Source organism: Colletotrichum aenigma, assembly GCF_013390185.1.
Source record: "Colletotrichum aenigma strain Cg56 chromosome Unknown KSG_Cg56_contig03, whole genome shotgun sequence".
NCBI classification, from domain to species: domain Eukaryota; kingdom Fungi; phylum Ascomycota; class Sordariomycetes; order Glomerellales; family Glomerellaceae; genus Colletotrichum; species Colletotrichum aenigma.
The window spans coordinates 450,628-470,239 of record NW_023500909.1 but is presented as its reverse complement, the minus strand read 5'-3'; the positions used below and the strand labels follow the sequence as shown (position 1 = coordinate 470,239).

Genomic DNA, 19,612 nt, shown 5'->3' with positions numbered 1-19,612 from the left:
TGTCCGCGAATGCGAGGTATTGAAATGGAGTTTTGAGCCCAAACGAAAACCATCGTTCAAAAGTATGAGACTTACTTTATAGGTGTATGACTCTCATACCACTACTAGGCCCCTTGCCTCCGCTTTCATACGCTGAACTTGGCAAAAGTAATCTAAGCCGGACTCGCCCCTTCTTTGTCTCATGTCTCCAGTTAAACGCCATTCGATTTGGCCTGATCCACTCCATGGCCTTTCCGTTAGACCTTCAGCGCTCTCATACGGAGTTTGTGCTAGCTTGTTCTGATCCTGAAATCTCCCCACAAGAAACCAATGTATGATACGACGGTGGTGTCGCCCGGCTGTGAAGGCATTGCGATAGACTCCTTCTTCAGACGCGTATGAAGTCAACGCGCCATTGCGAAACAGCATTTTGACAGCTTCAAGTCTACCGAAATGGCTAGCTGCCATGAGAGGACTACCTTGGAAGCAGCCTTCCTTGTTTATGTCTGCCCCAATTCCGAGAAGAAAGTCGATACCCGGCATGCATTCGGCGATGGCTGCGTTACACAAAGGGGTAGCATCGAATTCATTGCGGTGTTCAAGAAACCGGCCACACATGTTATGCGACTTCAAAAACCTTACGGTCATTTTAAGAAGTTGGAGATCTCGTCCACAGTGGGAGATCAACTGCGATAGTTGGTTACCTTTGTCGTTCTTGTCGACCGAGGCAAGCAGGCCAGTATTGAGCATATAAACGCCAAGCGCTACAAATGCAGGTTCATGTCTGAAGGCACCTGTAATCGGGCCGCAAAAGCTCATGCCATGGCGATGAGGATCGGCACCCTTGCTTAGGACTGGATTGTACATCTTTGGCGCCGCTATCCCGGAGTCATTGAGGGCATGGAGAATTGTTACCCCCCCCCCCCCCCCCCCCCCCCTACGGCTCGTTTCGTTAATAAACATATTGTCGTTCTCGAGATAACTGATCATATCCAGATTTCCATGTTGAGCAGCGACAACAAGAGCCGTGTAGTCTTGTGCATCGTAGCAAGAGGTATCTGCACCGGCTCGCACCAGCTTTTGGACAATTTCTACCGAATTGATATTGGCAGCACATATGAGTGGTGTCCTTTGGTTGTTGTCTAGTGCGTTGATGTCTGCCCCGAATTCGATGAGCAAGTCAATGATTTCTTCACAGCTTTCCGCCACTGCCCAGTGGAGCGGGGTTGCCACACGCGTTGGCAATGACTTTTCTTGTGAATTGTCTTGAAAATTGGTTTTCCATGACTTGTCCAAGAGCGTCCGCAAATCTCATATCAGCGTGTGCGTTGATATACTCACACCGTCTGATTGTGACCTTTGACTGGTATTACAGTTTCATTCAAGAGACACTTAGGCTATCATACAAGCTTCTGTGCTGTGGGGTATTTTGATGCGCAACAGGCCGTTTACTCATAAGTTAAACTCCTTAAACACCGGGGTTGGAGCTGTGGCACAACATCCGACTCAGTCAGTCGACGTGCCTTGCCACTGGATATTATAGCACACATATTGCGGAATGACCGTGGGTTGGTCGCTTAAACCATGGTGTCAGGTGCTCTAGATCCCGAACCGACAGGCTTGCGAGCGCCAACTCCATTGTCGTAACCGTGGGTGCCAGTAGCAACACCGTGGTGATGAGCGTCCTTATCGCGGTGCATGATACCGCCACCGCCGCGCTTGCCCCAGCCAGCCTTGCGAGTGAAGACTGCATCGTATAGCTCGGCGTCAGGGCCGTAGTGGAAGGCCTGGCCACGGTTGAGGGGGATGTGGTTGAAGCGAAAGTCCCAGACGGCAGCGTAGGTCATGCGGTAGGAGGAGAAGGCGAAGACGATACCGATGGCGGCACCAGCAAAGATGTCGTACCAGTTGTGGAACTCGTCAATGGTGAGCGCACCACCGATGAGGACGGCACCGAGGATGGGGATGTAGGTGACGATGAGCTTCCACATAGCGGGGTGGTAGTCGGAGAAGACCTTGAGCTTGGCGTTGAGGTAGAGGTAGAGGTAAACGAAGCCAGCGAAGCCGGCGGTGGTGTGGCCGGAGGGGAAACTCTCGAGGGAGTCGTTGATCTCCTTCATGTCTCCAGTGCAGACCTCCTTCGTGACGTACAAATTGGCGTAGCCAGCGGGGCTGTAGCCGGCACGCGCGATACCGCCCTGGGTAGAGCTAACACGGGAAAGATCAGGCTGGCAGGCCTCGAGGAAGTGGGGACGCAGTCCACCGATGAGGAACTTGATGAAGACCTGGAAGACGGCGGCGCAGATGAGGGAGTAGAGCAGGCCGATGACGGCGTTGTTGACATCCCAGAAGGAGCGGATGCGGATCTGCATGAGGAGTATGATGACGATGGGGATGACGGAGGCGAGGAAGGCCGCGAGCCAGATGGGAATGACTTCGTTGCGCATAGGGTAGGCGAATTGAGGGTAGACGACCTCACCGTCGGAGAAGGTGACGGCGAAAGAACGGTTCGGGGCGGGAGGGGCCATGTAGATCTGGTAATTGTTAGAAATTGCGTCGCTGAGAATGGTCTCGATGGAGTACTTACACCGAGGCCGATGGCACCCATGCAAATCATGGTGATAATGTCGAGCAGTGTTCCCTTGAGCCATTGTCCGAAGCTGGGGCGACGGGACATGGTTAATGGCTCTCCCTTATCGGAGCGCACACCGTGGCCGTGGTGGCCGGCAGTGTGGTGGCCGTCGGCGGGCGCGTCGCGAGGACGTCTGCTGAAGAAACCCATCGTGGTGTTTTGGTGTTGGTTGGTGATAGCGATGATCTGCCTATGGGTGTTGTCGGACTAAGACTGACAAGAGAATGCCAAGGCGGGATGGCTGTGCTTGTCCCTCGAAGAGCTGCTGCACGAATTCTCGGCGATATGTATGATGGGTGGCTGAAGAGGCAACGTCGAAAACGAAGGGAGGACAGACTTCAGTTTTAAGCTTAGGGAATAAAGTATGGTGCACTGGTCGTCTGGCAGGCGGGAGCTTGCAAAGAGGCAGGCAAGCAATCTCTCCCTAGGCTGTTTGACGTCATGGTTACCTTGGGTACCTTAGGTAGGTTGTCCTGGTGAGGGTGAGCCGTAAGGGAAGTCCCGATTGGGGGGCAACTGCATCGTCGATTTGAGACGAAGGGCAGGGCAGGTACGAAGGACTGCCCGCCCACCTGCCGTTCGATGGAGGGAGGACCGAGGGAAGGAAAGAGCAAGCGGCAATCAGTGCACACGCAAGCAGAGGCCACAAGAGGCCACAAGAGGCGTCTGCCGTGCAGCAATAGTGGGTTTTCGGTATGTCATTTCACCCATTTCACCCATTCACCACATCCAGCCGCACCTCATTTCAGGCACTTCTCCCCAAAGGGCCCAAAGGGCGAGACAGACGACTTGCCTAGCCGGGTAGCGCAGCGAGACATGGTTCACTTTCCCTGCTTCTTTTGGGATTTCTGTTACGCACTAGTACCCCGGATTGTGGCTAGTGGTCTGCCGCCGTTGGGTTGCTGAACTGTGGCAGATCGCAGTCAATCGCCCAGTGAGTGAACCGGTGCGGTCATGATGGTGTGGTGGTGCAGGACGAGAACCAAACTCTTGCGCCTCTCAACCGTCTGAAATATGCCAATCGACGTCATCCCGCCCCAGACGCGTGGGCATCCTTGGCTACAACCTAGGCCCGTTCCCGTCGTCAACCCCCTGTCACGGCACTCCAGACCCGACTTCGCCAATCAAAACCCCGGACGGCCAGCAGTCGAGAAAAGTCTGGACTCGATGATGCCACAAGGGCAAGCCACGCCCATACGAGAGAAACCATGAGGCGCTACGAATAACTCGAATCTCAAGCCCCGGTCGAAACATTTTGTTGAACTTGGACGATGGCTCGATGGTCGACGGCACGCACAAGGCGGCGGGAGGTTTTGCTCCGAACCGTTCCAGGCTTTGCCTGCGATTCACCTTTTTTCGCAGTGTGGCGCCGATCAGCCAACGCGCCCCCGTCTTGTGACATATCGCGGCTCTCCAGAGGTGCAGCTGCGTTTTGTCGGTGGGCCTTGTTGCTCCACTGGTGATGTCGACGTTGGTGTCTTTTTGTTTGGCGCTGCATTTGGGCCGATACGAGGCCTGCATTGTGGATTTTACACGGGATTTGAATCCTAAACACGACACTCCGAAGGGCTAGATCACAACATCGGCCGCGATGGTCGACCTCTACAGCCGGCGCCATGTGCACGGCTTCTCGCTAATTAAGACAACATCACGTACAGCTACCTAAGGTGCTAACGTAGGGAAGGTCTAGCATTAACGGCGGTTCGTGCCAACGAAGGAGAACTAGCCTTTGGTGCGGGCTGAAATGTAACAATTTCATGCCACCGGCGAGCCTATTGATTCAGACACGCTCAAGGCATAACGCGTGAGAACGTAAATCAGACAGCACCTCGGCAAGAAGAGGGCCATGGTGCCTGGTGGGAATAGGCCTTTCCATCTGATAAAACAGAGTTTGAATTTCTCCGGTCCGCGCAAGCCCGCTCGGCCCTCTACAAGCGTATCAACCGAGACTAGACGATGATGTACAGTCGCAATTCGTGTAAAACAGCTTCATTGTTTCCTAGGCGAGCTCCTTGATTTCACGGCCACTCTCAAAATCGAAGGAAACATCAATCAGAGAGCCCGAATTCGTCGTAGCTCACTGGTCGCTGCCACCCGAATTCCCCTGAACAATGTCTCAAATCTCAGCGCAACCCGCCCCAGGCCCAATCACCGCCCCATGATCACCACCGTCCCCGATCCTGCACCCAACGTCATCCCCCGCCCAGCGCCGAGCCGGATGTCCGGCCGGCTCCGTACCGTCTCCGCACGCCAATTGCACCTCACTTCCCGAAAGGCTTCAAAACTTGGTTCACGCGTAGCATGTTATCTCTTCGATTTCATGGCCCAACGTAATGTTTGCTTACTTCTCGTCGATCGGGTGCTGCCTTGCTACGATGCGATTGCAAACGGGCTCCCTGTTCTTCACTGGGCTCATGATGAAGATGATGACAGGCTGGTGATGAGGCCAAGGGCCCAAGATTATGGCGAGCTAGCGAGAAATGTTTCCATGATCTGCGCGGGACTGGAGCCCGTAAAAGTCCGGGCAAACGCGTCGTGTCACTCCCGTCCCCCTCAACTTCCTGGTCGTGACCGCCGGGTTGTTTTCTCAGCTCTGGGCAGAGCATTCGCATGGGGGTTGTTTTTCACAGGGCACAAAACTTCAAGGAAACCCCCAGAAAAGCCACGGCCGACTGCCTTTGGTCAATAGTTGTTGAGGAGTTTGTTAGCATACGGGTGCTCCCTGGAAGCCTGAAACCATCACCAGCCGCAAGCACCCAACCAGTCGTGAAGTTTTTGCAAGACAAACTTAGTAGAAAGGATGCAGTGTCGACAGCAATGGGTCTGATAGTATTGCCCTCCGCCAAACGCCAGTCCTATGTAATACGAAAGAGCTCCGAATATGGCCCCGTCGCCCTCAGCGACTCTAATATCATGTCTTCATCCATGTCTCCTGTCAAGTCGCTCTCGACGAAAAACCACACTTTACGCGAACATCGTGTTGGGTTCAGTAATAATCTAGCGTCTTCCTCCGCGGCCACCGCCCATGCCGGGCATGCCTCCCATACCAGGCATACCGCCGCCCATGCCCATCTGCTGCATCATCTGCTGCATCTGCTGCATGTTCGGCATGCCACCGCCGCCGCCGCCTCCACCGCCGAGCATCTTCATCAGGCTGCCCATATCCGGCATGCCGCCCATACCGCCACCGGCTCCGGCGCCGCCCATGCTCTGCAACCGCTTCTGCATCGCCGCCAGCTGCTGCGCCTTGTTGCCGCCGCCCATCGCCGACTGCGCGCGCTGCATGTTCTTCATGTTGCCGCCCATCTTCTTCGCCATGCCGGCCATCATCCGCTGCTGCGTGAGCAGGTCCTCGACCTCGCGCACCGACGTCCCCGAGCCGTGGGCCACGCGCGTCATCCGCGTCGGCTGCTCGATGAAGAGCTTGCCGTCCGAGTCGAGCTCCTTGTCCGTCATCGAGTCGCAGATGTAGATCATGCGCTTCAGCTTCGCGCTGCCCTCCTCGTCGTCCATGCCCTGCATCATCCCGCTCATGCCCGGGATCATGCCTGCCATCTTGGACAGCGGGCCCATCTTCATGATGTTGGACAGCTGGTCCCGCAGGTCGCGCACCGTGAAGATGCCCTCCGTGATGTGCTTTATCGTGTCCTTCTGGTCCAGCTTCAGGCTCTGCACGTGCTCCACGAGGCCCGCCATGTCGCCCATGCCGAGCAGCTTCTGCACGAACTGCTGCGGCGCGAACCGCTCGAGGTCCAGCATGTGCTCGCCCGTGCCGATGAAGACGATGGGCGTGTGTGTCGCGGCGACGGCGGAGATGGCGCCACCGCCGTGCGCGTGGCCGTCCGTCTTCGTGATGATGATGGCTCCAAAGTCTGCCGCCTCCTTGAACGCCTTCGCCTGGGACTCGGCCTGCTGGCCGATGGATGCGTCGAGCACCATGATCGTCTCGTCGGGCCGGATCGCCGTCTGGATGTCCACCATCTCCTGGAACAGAGCCTCCTCTTGCCTGTGGCGACCTGACGTGTCGACGATGATGACCTCGAACTTCTCCTTCTTGAACTTCTCGACACCGTCTCGGGCGACCACCGCGGGGTCCGTCTCGGTCAGGGAGCCGTAGTATGGGATCTTGGCCTTGGTCGCGTTCTGCTTCAGCTGGTCAAAGGCACCGGCACGGAATGTATCGGCGCACACCAGGCAGGCCTTGAAGCCACGGGCCTGGTAATGGCGGGCGAGCTTCGTACATGTCGTCGTCTTACCGGCACCCTGCAGACCGACGAACATGATGATGTTTGACTTGCCCTTCTTGGGCTTGAAGGGCTCGGCGTGGGGGTCGACGAGCTTGACGAGCTCGTCAAAGACGGACTTTTGGATGAGGCGCTTCTTGTTGACGGCGGGGGGCAGGTCTTTGAAGTTTACGGTGGACTTTATCGATTTTCGCAGCTGGCCGACGAGGCGCACGTTGACGTCGGCCTCGAGAAGGGCGGCGCAGATCTCCTTGAGCATTGCATCGAAAGCCTGTGGTGTCGAGACGTGGTTAGCTAGCTGGGTCGCTGGTGGCAATGCGACAGCGACCGTCAGCGGCGGCGGGGCAAGGGGAGGAGGGCGCGCACCTTTTCGTCGAGGTTGGCCTCTCTTGTGAGATTTGTGACGGCCGAGTTGATGCGGCGGCCGAGATCTTGGAGAACCATGGTGGGCGGGTGCGGCTTCGGCGCCGACTTTGGGTGGTGTGGTGAGGCTGGGGGTGTTGGTTCGTGATGCTCTCGGCTGGGCTGGCGACGTTGCAAATGGGAATTTGGCTTCGAGGTGGGATATGGAATCACGATTGTTGCGCTAGGCCGTCCAAAGCCAGTGCCACCGAACCGAATTCCATGCGTCTGAATGGTGAGTCCTTGCTGTGGGGTCAGCTGGGGTTCACATTCATTTGATAGGCCAGAGTGGGTCTTCGGAGACACCATTTCTCCAGACTTGAAGGTACGTATACAGTAGCACCATGTGCTACCACACTGCTTTTCGCACGGTGACGCTATCATCGATGAGTTTACGGGCATGTAGTTTTCGGTCACCAATTCAGTGGCTTGAGGCTGGAATTTCACTGTATAAAGTGTGTTGCGTTGAACTCTAAAGCCTTATAATCATACTTTTCTAGGTGGGGCAATATTCGTCCTCTTGATTAGATAATTGGAAATTCAAAGCATCGTGCAGGAGGACTTATCGATGCTGAAATCGTTTCGCCCAAGACACATGTAATATTGAACGTTTGACTTGGCGTGCAAATGGTGATTTCCTTTTTCCGATATTTCTCTTGGGCTTGTTTTAAGTTCAAGACATGCTTCATTTGCTGACGTTAGAAGCCGCGGTAAAAGAACGATTGAAAATACACCTTGCAGCAGCGAAAGCCACAAAAGCACTCAAAACGTCTGGTAACAGGATCATGCGTTGAACATGGGACATCTCGGGCTACCATGACTCGTTTAAACGCCTCACGGAAGCATATAATGCCAATAATACCCCTCTTGATGTTGAATTTACGGATCGTGACTTGAGTCCAGCTCTTTATCATCACGCATGATCCAATATCTACGGCACATGATTAGTTAACCTATGAGAGTTGCAGTTAATTGAGCCACATGGGCTCAAACTCAGCAGAGACATTGCAGATTTGATGTACGGCTTGACGTTGAGCCACAACGGTGCGATGTGCAGCTAAGTTACATCAGGGTAAACTGGAATGAAAAAAAAGGAAGGAAAATATGCTTTGCAGCTGTACGAGCTTTCTCATTACCTTAAGCTTAAAGAGCTATAGAATTCTTGAGGGACTCCTATCTGACGGTCGAAAACAATTTGCAAAACAAGTAGCTTACTGAACAGGCGCAAAAAATCATTCATCATGAGGTCACACGACCAAATCGTCTCCATGCTCTGCGTGACCGGGGCAGCCTGTGCCTCGGTCCCAGAGTCCGAATATCAACTACTACCAGACTTCGCCCCGGTGAGCCTAATCGATCGCTTCGCCAACTGCTCTGAACCTCCCGCCGGCCCTGCCACGTTGGGCGCTGCGCATCCCCATTTTGCCACCATCCTCAGCACCAGAGAAATTGAGTCAGCTATTTACGGCCTGAAAGACCACTTCAACGTCAAGCTGACGGCCGCCCCGTACAAAAGCATCATGGGCTTCACCACGGTGGTCATCAGTATCCCCCCGACGCATGGTCGACAGAATGATATACAAACGAAGAAGAACGATACTTCTGGTTTGGATCCCAATCGCCCGCGCGGTGTTCTTCTTACCTCCGGCTTCCAGGGCCGCGAGCGCGGCGGACCGGACAGTCTCGTATACTTCCTGTCCGACCTGCTTCACGCCCACAAGAACAAGAAGGGGTTGACCTACGGCCAAGTAACGTTCTCCCACGAACAGATTGAAGCCGTGGTCAGAGAGGGCGTCATGGCCATCCCGATGGTCAACCCGGACGGTATCGTCTGGGACCAGAGGCACAACAACTGCTGGGGCAATAACCGCAACGGCTCCGGCGTCAACATCGACCGGAACTTCGACATCGTCTGGGACTACAAGCGCTACTTCTCTAAGGATGCCATGGAAGTCGCATCTGATTTACCAACTCACGAGCTCTACCATGGAACAGAACCCTTCTCCGAAGCAGAGTCGCGCAACGTCAAATGGGTCATCGAAAACAACCCAGGAATCGGCTACTTTGTAAGCGCCGGCCCGCAATCAACCGCCGGCGTCGACGGCCGATGGGATATCGACACCACGAGTAGCAATGACTCATCCATGAACTGGCGGAACAAATTTTACGACGGCAAGCGCGGCCTGCTGCACAGCACTGAAGGCAGTTACGGCGAGTACATGGCCCCAGAAGACCAGAGACACGTGTTAAAGCTGAGGCTCGATATTGAGACACATATGATGGCCGCGTCCGGGAGACGTTTCTATCAGGGGGGCAGACGGAATCCGCTCGGGGCACTGCACCAATTCTTTAGAGCGCATCTGAGCGCGTCCGGAACGGCTACGGACTGGGCGTACAGCCGCCACATCGTCAACACCACGGCTACCAAAGTCTTCTCCTTCAGAATGAGGTTCGGTCAGACGGAGGACGAAGCCTACGCCATCGCTAAGGAGGGTGGTTGCCCGTTCTACCCGACCAGCGAGCAGTATAAGAACAGTCTTGCTGAGGCTGCTGCGGGATACATGAGGTTTCTGTTGTCGGCGGTGGACAAAACGAAGGATTAGACAGAGTGCTTGGATGACGAAAAGAGGGGAGTTTCGAAAAATCTGGGACATCAGTTCGATACAATCCACGCATCACGCAAAAGCCCTTCATTGAATCATTCATGTACGGCCCCGCGAGAGCCAATCTAATTTTTATCTATCCCCAATTACTCATGATGGCCTTCTATGTCGTGATTCTCATTGATCATCTTCCGGCCGCGTTCAAATCCGCGCAGCCAGGTTACGTGTCCGTCTACCCTAAACGCACTTGCGCTGAGATGACGCCATTACCCCGTCTTCTTCGGCAAGAAACGAGCCCTCACGCCTGTGAGCATGGCCATGAAGTAGTACTCGATCTCCTCCTCCGGCGGCATCGTCACCTCGACATCGAAGTGCTCCATCAAAGCCGGTATCGTCTTGTACACACCCAACTCAGCCAGGTGCCGCCCGGGACACATCCTTCCGCCCCCGCCCCATGTAAGATTAAACCGCTCCATACCCCTGACGTCCCTCTCCTCGTCCAGCCAGCGGTCCGGATTATATTCCTCCGCGTCAGGCCCAAAGATCGACGTGTTGCGGTGCAGCGAGACGGGATTGCATCCGACTGTCGTCCCGCCCGGGAAGAACTGGCCGTGGGCGGTGAAGCCCTCAGGGGGCACGGTTCGGGGCAGCGACATGCCGAGGACGGGGTAGAGGCGCTGGGCCTCTTTGATGGCGGCCTGGGTGTATGCGAGACGCACCGCGGTGTCGTAGCTCTTCGGATCTGAGGGCGAGGCGCGGACTTCATTGGATACCCGCCGCTGGACGTCCGGGTGGGAGCCGATCATGGACATGATGGACGTGAGGGCGGAGCACATGGTCTCGTGGCCGGCGCCGAAGTTGGTGATGGCCATGCGGCGGAGGTACTGCTCCGAGAAATCCGGCTTGTCCTTGTGCAGCTCGATCAGGTCTGTGAGGAAGTCATCCTTGCGGTCGTTCTTGGGCACAGGCTTGCCGGTCAGCGAGTTCGTGATGCGGCGGGACACCTGGCGGTACACGCCCGTGAAGAAGGGCTTGAAGTTCTTGGGCGTCCTGTACGTCACGCGCCACAGGTTGGCAAACGCCCTGCCGAAGGCCTTCGAAAAGAGCTCGGCCTTGACGGCCAGGGGGAACAGGCCGAAGACGGACTTGCGGCGCCAGCCCTGGTACCCGTGGCTGCTGGACTTGTGGTCGGTGCCGTCCCTGAGGTAGTTGGGCGACCACGAGATGACGACGGCGGAGAGGCACTCGACGGCGATGATGTGCATCCACTCTTTCAAGTCGATCTCTTTGCCGTCGAGGGCGCGCAGGGTGGAGATGACGCGCGCCAGCACCGCATCGAGGGCGGGCTCGTGGCGCTTGAGGTGATTGGTCTGGTAGAGGGGCCCGATGAGTCGACGTTGCAGCCGGTATCGAGCAGTGTTGCGCTCCGAGAGAAGATCCAACGTCTCTGGGGACGTGAACGTTGGAAAGGGGGTAAACGTGATGTCCGGCCGCTGAAGGGCGGTTGAGACTGCCGCCTGGCTGTAAGTCGAGTCATAATAATCAGGGAGGGAGGAAAAAGTGGAAGAGACTACGTACGATAAAACTCTGATTTCTCATAGCCACTTCCAGCTCCTTATCGGCAAACGAATTAACGGGCGTTTATGGCTCAAAAACTGGCTAGTTGGAACTCACTGTAGATGTGCTTGAACGCGTCAACTGAGTCAAACCAGACCTCATTCGGCCCAACCCTCACCATAGGGCCATATCGCTTGTGAAGCGTCTTGCCTAACTCCAGCATGCGCCCATTGCGTGCGTGGTACGCATACCAGATGTTGGAGAGCGCCGCGATCTTCGGTCCGGGCACGCGCGCCAGGGGGTGCAAGACGAGGCGATAGGCGATGACGATGAGTGCGATGACGATGAGTGCGACGACGAACAGCACCAGTGACGTGACGGCCACGGGTCCAAGGAAGCAGTAAAGTGCTAAGCCGCCAAATCCGAGCTGCTGCGGGCTGAGGACTCCGAGGCCCGGAGAAGGCATCGCCACGCCCGGCGGAAGCGTCCGAAGGGCGGCGGGTTGGTTGGATAGTATTAAGGCTAGGGGGGAGTTAGGAAAGGGTATGTGGGTGAGGATAGGGAGCTTGCGTGCGTGATGTGGCGGATGGGAGAAAAAGGTGGCTGCGGCTGCGGACTGCGCCGCGCCGAAAGCCTCAGCAGTAAAAAATTCCAAAAAAATTCACTGGAGCGGCGGCTGCCCCGTTCCGGGGTGTGGGGCCGGTCCGACAACTGAGGCGGGGTGCTGTTGGATAGGGGAGGCCGCTGTGGCCAATTGAAGCTTGGGGGCCGTTTACTGGGCTTCCCCTGCCGGGCTGCCGCTGAAAAGCACCCGCTGACAGCTGAGAGGTAGGGGAGTTAAGGGAAGCTTACGCTGCTGTGGCTGGAATACTATAGGGCGCTTATGCGCTGCGTCAGGGGGAAACCCCGTTGTTTCGAGCGGGATGATGATGGGCCCAGATTTGTGGTTCGCTGGGTTCCCTCCGGCTTCGAGGAGCCGAGCTTACACGCAATGGAGCTGGCCCATCTTGAATCCCATGTGGGATGTGGACTGGCGGAGCTTTCCCAAGCTGTAGTCAAGGTATCTTCTAGAGATGTCTTTCACGTGTCTACTGTCAGCACATTGGTTTCACGATGGGCCAGACGAGATTGAGCAGGAGTTGCAAACGAAATCATTTCAGCGAGCATTTAGCAATATTGATAGCCAACAAACATGAAAAATTGTCGCTCATCTCATAACAAGCTCAACTAGCTGCAGGACCACCCCAAGGGTCTGATGTCAGGGGTACCGATGGGTGGCAAGCGGTCAGACCTGTTCTTGTTTGTTTGGTATAGATCGACCTGTCCACGTCAACCTGAAGATGCATCCATCAACCTGGGATGATCAAAATAGCTTCACCACTAGCATCTCATCTTGCCTAGTTTGTTTCAAGATTCCATGGTATCACAGTACATAGCTTATTTCTTCAGCTTTTGGCAGGTTTATGGCGCGGGAGAGTGGTGGGATATCATGCCCCGGGACGTGGTGATACGCAGGAGAGATGAGAAAGGGACGATCGAACGGAATAGGGATCCCGAGAGAGACGCTGGATATTGCCTCATACAGCGGAGAATCATCTGTTTGGTGGCATTCTGGAAAAAGAAGCAAATCGCAAAATGTCGTAATATTCAAGTAAAACGCCGTTCTCGGAGCTCCAGCCTGATACATCGTGAATGTTCTGGCACGTACTACACGCAACCGTACTGACCATCATCATCAAATGGGAACCCACAAATCTGGGAACTATTGGATGGATAAACTTTGATATGTCGATCCATTGATGGCAGGATATTCTCCGTGATGGTGTGATGAGTGCCGTCGATTATGCTTCTGTGCAGGAGGCTAAAGTGTGCAAACCCGCCATTGGGCCCAGCATGTGGACTCTCACCTCTAACCATGTCCGTGTTTTTCTTATCCCCCATTTCGGTTGATCGACGCAGCAGGAGAGCTTGAATCAAGTTGATTGTGGTGTACGTTGCCTTGTCCGAGCTAACGGTTTCATCACTTGCACTCCACCAGAGCCTTCTCCATTTCCACTCGAGGACGTCAACCGTCCCAATTGGGACAAAGTCGACCGAACTGTTGTGACGAACATGTTCCCATCCCTCTTCCAAGAGTAGACAGACGCCAGGCACAGGAGTCTGCGCCAGAACTTGCAGAACTGGGCTGAAAGACGCGCGCCAGAGAAAGGGCGAAAAAAGTCCACGTCATCTGCTGGCTCCATTATCAAGGAGGCTACATGGGATCTTCCGTCGCTCGCCATACTGCGCGTTTGTTAGTCAACGCAACGACAATCACGCACTGGAACTCTAACAAAACTTGACAACTCCGAAAACGCCGTTTTGGGAAAACTCGGCCATCGTCGTCCGATGTTTTCTATCAATTTCGCTATGCAGGCAATATGGAAAAAAAGAAGTAATTCAGTATTTCATCAACAAAGCCCTCGCCACATTCCTTGAAATGGTTGGCTCATCCGCCCCTGGCCCCAGCGGGAGACCAGCCTTTCGGGGCGCTACCCGGGATCCTAATTCGGGAAGTGGGCGGGCTTGCGTGTCCAGACCAGCAAGGGACAGGGGGCGAACTAACACTGTCACAGTCCACCACCATCCACCACCATCCACCACTACCACCACCACCAGTCGACAAACCGCGATGCTCGAAACCAGACGTTTCGAAACAAACGGTCTCGGAACGCCAATCGATTTTCACAGACTTCAGATGCTAGGGCCCTGACGAACGCGCTCCTTGTCGGGGGCCGATCCCTGGATCAACCGCGCCAAATGGAACCACCCTCACTCAACTTGACACCGCCCGACTGGGAGTGACAGCAATCAGCGGCACAGGAGCCGCGCAAGCGTACATGCCACGGCCCAGCCGCTGGCTGTAGCTGTTCTCTCTAGATTGCAAGCAGTGGTTCAAGCATTGTCTGGTCCCGCAGCAATGGGGCTTTTCTCCGTGTCCTTCGATCATAGCGCGGCGGAATATTGCCTGACGGGCCCAGAACATCGTGGAGCCACGGGGTTGATTGCGGAGCCGCGCCGCGTTGTCTCCAGCTGTGCTCCTGGGAGGAGCTGTCTCCAAGGCGAGGCGTGCCAATCTATTCACGGAGTAGGCTTTGTGCAATATGGAAAGGCGTCATACCTTACTTACCTTGCAACAGCCAAAGAGGGAGAGAACATCATAAGGCGAAAAAGGAAGATATAAACGCTCGAGATGTCCGGCACATCCAGCTTCTTTTTCCCTCTCATCCTCACCACACTCATCTCATCAACATCTCTTTTCCTTCTCTTCAACAAACGACTCACTTCAACAACACCTCCTTTCTTTCCTTGAACGACTTCGCTCGCGCAGCTTTTCGACCGCCTTTTTTCCAACTTTTCAAAAACACCTTCATTCGGTCGCCAGGATGCGTTCCAACTTGATTTTCGCTCTTGTCACCGCCATCGCGGCCATCAGCCAAGCGGCGCCGGCGCCCCAGGTTTCTGGTGGCTCTGCGCCCCCGGCCCCCTCCGGCACCGGTCTTCCGCCCCCGCCCCACGGCACCGGCGCTCCCCCGAGCGGCACCCCTCCCCCTCGCCCCACCGGAACTTTCAAGCCCTCCGGCCCGCCCCCTAGCGGTGCCCCACCTTCCGGCACCCCGGCTGCTCGCCGCCGCGGCATGTTCAACCGTCGCCAGCAGAGCGGTGCTCCCCCCTCCGGCGCGCCTCCTTCCGGCACTCCTCCTCCTCGCCCTAGCGGTGCCCCGACCGACTTCCCCAGCGGTGTAGCCCGCCCTACCGGCTTCCCCGGTGGTGGCCAGGGCAACTTCGACGCTCAGGCCCAGCCCTCTGGTGTTGCGAAGCCTTCCGGTGGCCCTCACGGCGGCGGCCCCCACAGCGGCCCTCCCCCGTCTGGTGCTCCCACCGGTGTCCCTCCTTCTGGAGCTCCCCCCTCTGATGCTCCTGCTCCTACCGGCAACGCTCGTCGCGCCGAGCCCTCTGGAGTCAAGCCTTCTGGCCCTCCTCCCTCTGGTGCCCCTAGCGGGCCCCCGCCCTCTGGTGTTCGCCCCAGCGGTCCTCCCCCCTCGGGCGCTCCCCCCTCTGGAGCTCCTCCTTCCGGTGTCCCCGCTCCCACCGGCAATGCTCGCCGTGCCCAGCCTTCCGGCGCTAAGCCGTCCGGACCCCCTCCCTCCGGCACCCCCCCTCCTCGCCCCAGCGGCGATGCTCAGCCTTCCGGACCTCCCCCATCCGGCGCTCCTCCTTCCGGTGCTCCTCCCTCTGGCGCTCCCCCTGCTGTCACTGGCAACGCTCGCCGCGCCGAGCCCTCTGGTGTGAAGCCTTCCGGCCCTCCTCCTTCTGGCACTCCTCCCCCCAGACCTTCTGGAGCCCAGCCTTCTGGACCTCCTCCCTCTGGAGCTCCTCCTTCTGGTGCCCCTCCCTCTGGTGCCCCTGCTCCTACTGGCAACGCCCGTCGTGCTGAGTCTGCGCCCGCCGAGAAGCCCTCTGGCACTCCCCCTCCCAGACCTTCCGGTGCTAAGCCTTCCGGCCCCCCTCCTTCTGGTGCTCCTCCCTCTGGTGCCCCTCCTTCCGGCGCTGCTCCCACCGGTGCTCCCCCCTCCGGCGCTCCCCCCGCTGCTACTGGCAACGCCCGCCGTGCTGAGCCCTCTGGCGCCGCTCCCTCCGGCCCCAAGCCTTCCGGACCTCCTCCCTCTGGCGTTCGCCCCTCTGGAGCTCCTCCTTCCGGCACCCCTCCCCCTAAGCCTACTGGCACCCCTACCGGCCCTCCTCCCTCCGACGCTCCCGCTCCCACCGGTATCGCCCGCCGCGCCGAGTCCGCCCCCGCCGAGAAGCCCTCCGGCACTCCTCCTTCCGGCGCTCCCCCCTCCGGCACCCCTCCCAGCGGCCCTCGCCCTACCGGTGCTGCTCCTAACGGCGCTGCTCCCTCCGGCACTCCTCCCCCCAAGCCTTCCGGCGCCCAGCCCTCTGGCCCTCCCCCGTCTGGCGCCCCTCCCGCCGCCACCCAGAGCGCTTAAGCGTCTTCTCTCATCGACACTGAGCCACCGGCCCTGCCCATACAGCAGCGAATCCGATACCACAAAAACGAGTCTGGGTTGTCTTACCAGGAGACGCTGGGCCTTGGCCAGTTGAAAAGAAGAGAAGGATCACACACACAAAATGGGAGATGAGATGAGAAACATTGTGAAGGTTGATGAACGATTTGCGGAACAACAACATCTGGGGGCGAGCTGTGCCTTTTTTTCCTTTTTTCTGGATTTGTAGATATTGGTGAGATTTTTCATGTGGGCATCTGTATTATAGCAACAAAACCCGAGAATAACAGCGCTGTTACTCGAAAATCGTCTTCTCTTACGTTTGTGACTTCCATGGTCCTCTTTTCGCTAACAGAATGTTAACAGAATTGGAAGCTACGATAGGTTGTTAGCCGGGGTAAAAGAAAGATTTGCGGCAAATTTCGGCGGTCTCTAAACAAGGAGGAATTGCTTCTTTGGGTTGCATTGGGAAAGATGGGTGGTCGAGGTAAAGTTATCCGATGCTGATCCAAGAGCTTGGCTTACCCCGCTCATAGTTCGTGCTGCATGATAGGCAGATTTGATTACGAAAGCCATCCGATATGCCGAGGACTACATCTGAGATTGAAATCATCCAACCTCAACTACGAATATCCAAGCGCGGGGTTGGCACAAACAACATTACACTAGATTGATGATCTCTTGTGTTTTGTGACCGTTACTGCCGATTGATTCACGACACTATCACACCCATTGAGCTTCGCATTACCCGATATCCGGAATGCCGAAATACAAACTCCCGCGGGGCGCGTGGGACTCCCACGTTCACGTCATCGACGAGGTCAGCTCTCAGTGTGCAATATCACGGTACCTTGACTGAACCGCACAGGAGAACTTCCCACTCAGCCCCAACCGACCGTTCACGCCAAAGCAGGCAACTGTGAATGAGCTTCTCGAATTCGAGAATAGCCTCGGTATCGACCATGCCGTCATCGTAGCCGTCTCAGTCTATGGCGATGATAACCGAAGTCTCATCGACGGTTTGAATCAAATGAAGGGCAAGGGAAGGGGCATTGCTTGCATCAACCCTGACACCGTCACCGAGGAGCAGCTGGACGAACTGGACCGCGCAGGCGTCGTTGGCGTCCGTCTTAATCTGTGGAGCTTCGGCGCAACTCCCGACAAGGATTCTCTGAGAGCCACGCTCACGGCATACGCAGACAAAATTCGCAGCCGGGGCTGGGTGCTACAAGTATTCGGGACGATGAACCAGTTCCCCGATATACTCTCCATCACCCCGAACCTCGACGTAGACGTAGTAGTCGACCATCTGGGGTATCCGGACCCGAAGAACCCCACTCTCGACCCAGCCGGAAGGCAAGCTGTGTTGCAGGCGCTCCGATCCGGTCGTACGTGGATCAAGATGAGCGGCACGTACCGCTTCCCCACCACGCCCGGGCTGGATGAGTACGTACAGGAGGTACTGAAGACGGCGTCCGACAAGATTGTATGGGCGAGCGACTGGCCGCATGTCGGAGGCCCTCGTCGGAACCCTGGCGGAAACAGACTTCAGCAGCAGGAGTTCATGACTCCTGACATTCCCGGCTTCATCGACCAGTGCGTCGAGTGGTGCGGAGGAGATCAGCAGCTGATCAACAAAATTTGGATTGACAATCCCCGCAGGCTTTGGAAATACAACGAGGACGATTGATCAAAACTGAGTCATTTCGAGAATGATGTTCTGCACAGCCAACCAAATCTGAATGAATCATGCAGAAGCTTTGTCTGCTCATATCTTCACGCCCATATCATATGTACAATATTACCGCCTCAACTATTCTCCAGCATTATCCGGTTCCCGCTGGTAACACATAAGGTGAACTGAAGCCCGAAGGGTAGTCCTAATTTCCCGACAAGGGCAGAAGAAACGCGAACCCTCCGTATTCGCCCTGGCCCCACTGCCACCGACGCCGCCGCAGCGCTTCCCCATCGTTGAGCAAGGGTTCCCGGGCCGTCACTCCAACACTAGCCCGGGTGACGGCAACTTCCCCTTGAAATGTCAAGGGCATATCGTTGTCTCATACCCCACAAGGCGTTCTAAGCACTTTGGAAACAGTCAGTCATCCCATCCCACTTATGCCAGACAGGCATGCCACTTACCCGTTGACCATCTACACTAGGGTGTACGTGCCGGGAAGAGGGTCCTTGTTGTCCCAGAACCTGATCGTGACATCGCAGTTCTTGTAAACGGCGAAGCACTCATTGGCACCGCCAAATGAAGTCGGGAGGAGGATCCAGTATGTGCCGTCATAAGCACCAAGGTTGAAGTTGTAAGTGATGTCGGTGAATTCGGAGTTGCTGGAAAAGTGTCAGTACAAGCAAAGGGTGAGCTGCTCGGCTGCGCAAAACACTAACCCAGGAACGGACTGCACCCTCGACTGGAACTTGGCATTCATGACACCGCCGTGGAAACCGTCGATGTAGTATGTCGATCCTACGCTCGTGGGAAGCTTGTGGGTTTGGCGGTGGCTGTTCGTGCCGCAGTCGGAGCTGCTGATGACATCGCACTGCACGGCGGCGTTGCAGAAGTCAGTCAGACCGACCAAGAGTACGAGGGCTGAGGCAGCTTTGGAGAATGAGAAAGAAACCATCATGAGAAGCGTTTGGCGGTGTAAAGGGTGAAGATGAGGGTGTGTCTGTTCGTTCTCTGTTATGATCTACACCCGTGGTATTTATCTTTACGGGCTGATCTGTGCTTCCTGGGGGAAAGGTAAATCATTGGGAACATCCTCATGAGCCATGTGTCACCGTAACTCTGGTTATCTCTCACAATTTCCTTGATCACGAGGCTAACCGGCAGCTCAATATCGGTGAAACTCTCATATGGATATCATCTCTCGTTGAAATTCAATGGGTTTTCATAGAGTTGAGTCAGGCAGCTCGGGAAGATTATGCCGAGACCCCGCAAAACCCAACTAGCCTATAGTCCAGAAAGCATAGAAAATGAGCGAACAAGATAAGTCAATTAATTTGCGAGTCAGGTTGTCCCAATAAGTGAGGCGTCTAAGCTTCTGGAACTCTAAACACGGTCCCTGAGAAATACACTAGGGCAGAAATAAGCATTAGAACTGGTAGTTGCGCTCGAGATCTTCATTTCAGAGAGGTTCG

At 56.1% G+C, this 19,612-nt stretch overlaps 7 protein-coding genes across 7 annotated transcripts; 3 read left to right on the top strand and 4 right to left on the bottom strand.

The window, feature by feature from the left end:
* Positions 1–1,556: 1,556 nt before the first annotated feature.
* On the bottom strand, positions 1,557–2,761 carry LPP1 (Lipid phosphate phosphatase 1; the record flags this gene model as incomplete). Its single annotated transcript, XM_037319329.1, has 2 exons — positions 1,557–2,513; positions 2,567–2,761. 2 exons carry the CDS (start codon positions 2,759–2,761, stop codon positions 1,557–1,559), a joined length of 1,152 nt encoding a protein of 383 aa, XP_037180720.1.
* Positions 2,762–5,608: 2,847 nt separating this feature from the next.
* On the bottom strand, positions 5,609–7,299 carry CGCA056_v004073 (Signal recognition particle 54 kDa protein-like protein; the record flags this gene model as incomplete). The annotated part of the gene is made up of 2 exons (XM_037319328.1): positions 5,609–7,126; positions 7,222–7,299. The coding sequence occupies 2 exons, from the start codon at positions 7,297–7,299 to the stop codon at positions 5,609–5,611; spliced, it is 1,596 nt and encodes a 531-aa protein (XP_037180715.1).
* A 1,199-nt stretch (positions 7,300–8,498) lies between these two features.
* On the top strand, positions 8,499–9,860 carry CGCA056_v004072 (uncharacterized protein; the record flags this gene model as incomplete). The annotated part of the gene is made up of 1 exon (XM_037319327.1): positions 8,499–9,860. One exon carries the CDS (start codon positions 8,499–8,501, stop codon positions 9,858–9,860), a length of 1,362 nt encoding a protein of 453 aa, XP_037180714.1.
* A 266-nt stretch (positions 9,861–10,126) lies between these two features.
* sdnT (Cytochrome P450 monooxygenase sdnT) lies at positions 10,127–11,883 on the bottom strand (the record flags this gene model as incomplete). Its single annotated transcript, XM_037319326.1, has 2 exons — positions 10,127–11,370; positions 11,535–11,883. 2 exons carry the CDS (start codon positions 11,881–11,883, stop codon positions 10,127–10,129), a joined length of 1,593 nt encoding a protein of 530 aa, XP_037180717.1.
* Positions 11,884–14,842: 2,959 nt separating this feature from the next.
* On the top strand, positions 14,843–16,447 carry infB-1 (Translation initiation factor IF-2; the record flags this gene model as incomplete). Its single annotated transcript, XM_037319325.1, has 1 exon — positions 14,843–16,447. One exon carries the CDS (start codon positions 14,843–14,845, stop codon positions 16,445–16,447), a length of 1,605 nt encoding a protein of 534 aa, XP_037180716.1.
* A 778-nt stretch (positions 16,448–17,225) lies between these two features.
* On the top strand, positions 17,226–18,155 carry PDCH (2-pyrone-4,6-dicarbaxylate hydrolase; the record flags this gene model as incomplete). Its single annotated transcript, XM_037319324.1, has 2 exons — positions 17,226–17,285; positions 17,334–18,155. 2 exons carry the CDS (start codon positions 17,226–17,228, stop codon positions 18,153–18,155), a joined length of 882 nt encoding a protein of 293 aa, XP_037181630.1.
* Positions 18,156–18,615: 460 nt separating this feature from the next.
* Positions 18,616–19,095, bottom strand: CGCA056_v004068 (uncharacterized protein; the record flags this gene model as incomplete). The annotated part of the gene is made up of 2 exons (XM_037319323.1): positions 18,616–18,802; positions 18,860–19,095. The coding sequence occupies 2 exons, from the start codon at positions 19,093–19,095 to the stop codon at positions 18,616–18,618; spliced, it is 423 nt and encodes a 140-aa protein (XP_037181631.1).
* Between the last annotated feature and the right edge of the window lie 517 nt (positions 19,096–19,612).